The sequence below is a fragment of the Onychostruthus taczanowskii genome, unplaced genomic scaffold (assembly GCF_017590055.1).
Source record: "Onychostruthus taczanowskii isolate IOZ18803 unplaced genomic scaffold, ASM1759005v1 scaffold9, whole genome shotgun sequence".
In the NCBI taxonomy this organism is placed as follows: Eukaryota; Metazoa; Chordata; class Aves; order Passeriformes; family Passeridae; genus Onychostruthus; species Onychostruthus taczanowskii.
In genome coordinates, this window is record NW_024506993.1 from 1252958 (window position 1) to 1257496 (window position 4539).

At 59.5% G+C, this 4539-nt stretch overlaps 1 protein-coding gene across 2 annotated transcripts; it reads right to left on the bottom strand.

The window, feature by feature from the left end:
• Nucleotides 1–491: 491 nt before the first annotated feature.
• BHLHE40 (basic helix-loop-helix family member e40) lies at nucleotides 492–4502 on the bottom strand. 2 transcript variants are annotated; one of them, XM_041425967.1, is made up of 5 exons: nucleotides 4335–4502; nucleotides 4171–4240; nucleotides 3848–3955; nucleotides 3210–3333; nucleotides 492–2208 (listed from the first exon to the last, which is right to left on the bottom strand). In XM_041425967.1, exons 1-5 carry the CDS (start codon nucleotides 4412–4414, stop codon nucleotides 1349–1351), a joined length of 1242 nt encoding a protein of 413 aa, XP_041281901.1. In that variant the 5' UTR covers nucleotides 4415–4502; the 3' UTR covers nucleotides 492–1348. The 2 variants fall into 2 exon arrangements, with proteins under 2 accessions (XP_041281901.1, XP_041281902.1); XM_041425968.1 differs by lacking the exon at nucleotides 3848–3955.
• Nucleotides 4503–4539: the final 37 nt, after the last annotated feature.

Here is a 4539-nt window from a genome sequence, read left to right on the forward strand (position 1 = left end):
TCTGCGAAGGCACTGACAGGGCGCGTTCGGCAGGGATGGATGGCGCTGCCCCAGCCGCTCCCTCGGCAGCAGCCGGGGAAGCCGCGGTGATTCCCGAGGGAGGGCACAGGCTGGAGCCGCTGCCACCAGCCCAGGGACAGCTCCTCCCGAGCCGGCCCAGCGTAGCAGCTCAAGTTACAGGAAGGGCGCAGGTTAATTTATTTATTAGATGTACGCCATGGAAAGCTCCAAGCAGCAGCTACCTTTTATTTCTTTAAAAAAAAAAAAAAATCTACGTATCAGCAAAGGTGTGGAGAGGAACCCGTCTCAGGTCTGCCTGACCTGTGTGTGACCAGGCAGTGACCGCTGGCCTGCTCCTCCTGGACTCCTGGTGGCATTGCCACCATCACACCACAGTGACCACTGCTCACGGTGGCATTGCCACCACCACCTCACAGTGGCCACTGCCCTGCTCCTCCTGGTGACACTGCTGCCCCTGCAGTGACCACTGCCGCCCCTGCAGTGACCACTGCCCTGTTCCTGCTGTGCTCACGGTGGCATTGCCACCATCACCAGTGACCACTGCCCTGTTCCTGCTGTGCTCACGGTGGCATTGCCACCATCACCAGTGACCACTGCCCTGCTCCCCCTGTGCTCACGGTGGCATTGCCACCATCACCAGTGACCACTGCCCTGTTCCTGCTGTGCTCATGGTGGCATTGCCACCATCACCAATGACCACTGCCCTGTTCCTGCTGTGCTTATGGTGGCATTGCCACCATCACCAATGACCACTGTCCTGCTCCTGCTGTGCTCATGGTGGCATTGCCACCATCACCAGTGACCACTGTCCTGCTCCTGCTGTGCTCACGGTGGCACTGTCACCACCGCCCTCCACTCTCGGGGTCACTGGGACAGCAGCCCAGCTCAGGTGAGCCAGCTGCCTCCAGGGCCGCTCAGGGAAGTACCGTGGTTTATATTCATGTATTTTGTATCTGCAGACCCTCAAACCAGGTCTGCCCAATGGAATATTTCTTCACAGCTTTGCAATAGATTCGCAGCTGACCGAGTCAACTGTTGCTCTGTAGATGTGGAGAGGGAAGAAGGGAAGGGGCCAAGCACAAAATCCTTCTTTAATCTTTTGGAAGTAGTTGTCAATCGCTAACCTGGGCGCATCCTTCATCCTTCTCCAAGCTACCTGACGAGTCAGAGAAAAGGGGATTTAGCTTCCTACGCACAGTGAACCTCATCCCCACACCTCAGTCCAGCCAATATATAAAAGTGAAACAGTCTCTCAAACTAAAAAAAAAAAAAAAAAACAAAAAAGAAAAAAAAAAAAAAAAAAAAAGAAAAACCAGTCACACTGCGCTCAGTCTTTGGTTTCCAAGTTCAAAGGAGGAATCTGCTTCAAAGCTTGAAGCAGAGCCGAGGAGTCGATGGGGGAATGGGCCGGTACAGGAGAAGGGAGTCTCTGGGGCATCAGCAGAGGGGGGGAGATTTTGTCGGGGTTCATGAAGCCCGTCAGTGCTGCGGCAGAGGCCGGCAGGCTGGGGTACAACACGGGAACCGAGGCCGGGTACCAGCACTTCTCCAGCATGGGCAGGTAGGCGGTGGCGGACGGCGGGATCAGGTAGAAAGGCAGGCACAGGGGAGGCTGGTGAGCGTGGGGGCCCAGGAAGCCGCCGGCAGAGCCCATCACGTCACTGCCAAAAGGGCCCTCGTCCTGCGGCGACTCCAGCCTGCTCCTTTTGGCCGGCGGGTCCTCAGTCTCTTGCTTAATAGAGCTTATTCTCTCCTGGACAGCGTACTTGAGCTCGGTATCCTTTTTGAAATAGGGCTGTTCCGATTTGGAGTCGCTTTTCTCCAGCTCTCCCCCGTACCCGCTGTCCGTGTCCGTGTCGCTGCCGCTCTGCTCCCCGCTGGAGTGAGCGAATGTCCGCTGGATCACGGGCACGCAGTTCTTCCCGTGGCCCTCGCCCGCCGCGCCCAGGGGCGCCGGCTTCTCCTTCAAGTCCAGCATTTTGGGAGGGATGTCCCCGGGCTTGCGGGCGGCCCCGCCCTGCAGCACCTCGCTGGCCATCCGGTGCAGGTGGCTGACCAGCTGCGACGACTTCAGCTCCTTGCCGTTCTCGTGCTTTGCCAGGTATTGCAGCATTTCCTTGGCACACATCTGGAAACCGGATCGAAACATTTCCTGGCTGGAATCAAGGTTTCTCGATGACAGGTCACCTAAGGAAACATTAACAGAAAGAAATTAAAAATTAACGACATGCTAAATAGTTCCATTTCCAGCTCCGAGGCGGACCGGAGGCGATGTTGGACTTGAGTTACAGCACAGCCAGAGGGGAATGCAATGGCCAAGCTGGACTCTGTGAACAGAAATCCCCAGATTTCTCCAGAAATGGACAAACCCGTCCACTTTTACATAATAAAAGTGCTGCCTGCTCTTTTTTGTTATTTACTGTAAAATCCACTTTCAGCAGGTACTGGAGTGCAGAGAGGGGAGTGAGTCAAGCTGTGGCTTCTCCAGGAAACCCCCGGGGAAGGCAGGGTGCACCTCGCCCTGCACCTCGGGGCAGGGAGCTCCCGGCCCTGCCAGCAGCTCCGCCAGCCCCCGGGGACTCCGCTGCTCCGGCAGCTCCACTGCACTCCCTGTGGCTGCCGGGGCAGGGACAGGCGCCTCCGAAAAATTCGGGTTTACTGTATCCGATTCACGTGAGAGCCACATGTGAAAACAGCAGGAGGAAGTGCATCTAAGGCTGATAAGCTGAAGCACCGGGTCCCCTCTGCCTGCAGAGCACAGCCCAGCTCGGTTATAAAGAAACTTAAAAAGGTGGGTATAGAAAGCAGATTTATATCTATTGCCAGAGAAAAACAACCTAATAAACCAGACTGGGTTATGTAAAGCTCACAAACACAAACGGGGAGAATCGAATGGCTTTGGAGAGAACCTCACAGCAAACCTGGGCTGTAACTAAAACTACTTAAAACCCAGTTTAATTTTAAACAACTCCCACGGCACTCTGCACTGACCATCTTGAGCAACGCATCTTTTTTTTTTTTGTGAAAGCTCATAAGCAAAGCCTGAGAAAATGACAGCACGAAAGGCCAGAATTCCTGTCTCCTCCCTTGCCGGGAACAAGGTGTCACAACCGCATTTCACAGGCTCCCCAGGGAAAGCCCATCACACACACACACTCAGGCTCTCGCCCTGGCGGCTGAACACTCACCCGCCTGCAAACCGTTCTGCAAGGCGATGATCTTCTGCTGCTGCTGCTCGATGAGATTGGTCAGCGCCTTCACGTGCTTCAAGGTGAGCTCCAGAACCACAGCCTTCTCCAGGTGACCTAGAGTCTGGGAGCACAGGGACGGGTTGGCAGCCGCCGCCGGCTCGGCCACGCAGGCAGGAGCTGCCAGCGCCTCCCGGGAGCCGCGGCAGGACGGGCACGGGGAGAGCCTGAGCAGGCAGGACGACCACCGGCAACATTCCACGGAAACAAGTTCAAAAGCGGGCTACGGAAAAGGCTCTCACGGAGCCCTGCGGGTACTTTCGGATCAGCCGCATAGCCCGGAAAGAAGGGTTTTATTTACGGGTTCTGCTGCCGCCGCTGGCGCGGTGACCGGGGAGCCCGGCCGGGGACGGCAGCGGTGCGGGGGGGCGGCCCGGCGGGCAGATCCCGCAGGGATCCGCAGCTCCCGGGGAAGTTTGGGATGCGCTTACAGCCTGCCCCGGCCGTGCGGCAGCACGGAGAAAAAAAAAAAAATTAAAAAAATTAAAAATAAAAAAATAAAAACCCACTCCAAATCGGCGGTGAAGCGGCAGCAGAGCGCCGGCCGCGGGGAGCCCCGTCCCTCCGCTCGCACCTACCGTCAGCTTGAGGTGCTCGGGCAGCAGGTCCTTCAGCTGCGCGATGCACTCGTTGATCCTGTCGCGCCTCTTCTTCTCGATCAGCCGGTGCGGCAGCTTGTAGGTCTCCTGGGGGGCCGGGGCAGCGGGTCAGCGGGGGGACAGCGCAGCCCGCCCGGCCCCGCTCCGCCCGTCCCGAGCGCGCCGGGAGCGGCCGAGCCCCCGCCCCGGGAGCGCCGTCACGGGCGCGCACCGGCCGAGTCACCCCGTTAACCCCCATCTACCCCGTTAACCCCCCATTTACCTCGTCGCCCCTCCGTGCACCCCGTCACCCCCCCATTTACCTTGTTGTCCTCGCTCCTCTTTAAGCCCCTCCGGGGCTTGTACACCTGGTACATGTGCGCGAAGTCCAGCCTGCACGGGCGAAAGGAGAGCAGCGCGTTACCCCCGTCCCGGAGCCGGCGGGGCCGCTCCCCCGGAGCCCCCCGAGCCCCTAAGCCCCGCTTACCCCGGCAGGTCTCCGCCGTCCAGGGCGGGCAGCTTGCCCAGGCAGCCGGGCGGGGGCTGCGCGCTGGGGATGCGCTCCATGGCGGGGGGCGCGGGGCGCTCAGGGGCTGCGGGCGCTGCCGGTGCCGCTGCCGCTGCTGCTGCTGCTCATGCCGCGCCCGCGCCGCGCGGGCTGAGGAGCGGCGGGGGGGGGGCGGGCGGGGGGG

What these genes read in the sequence shown, in the direction of transcription:
- BHLHE40 (XM_041425967.1), bottom strand. Translation starts at nt 4,414, where the DNA reads ATGGAGCGCATCCCCAGCGCGCAGCCCCCGCCCGGCTGCCTGGGCAAG. An exon ending in GACGGCGGAGACCTGCCGGG is followed by an intron (nt 4,241 to 4,334) that starts GTAAGCGGGGCT and finishes TCGCCCGTGCAG; the next exon opens with GCTGGACTTCGCGCACATGT. An exon ending in AGAGGAGCGAGGACAACAAG is followed by an intron (nt 3,956 to 4,170) that starts GTAAATGGGGGG and finishes CCGGCCCCCCAG; the next exon opens with GAGACCTACAAGCTGCCGCA.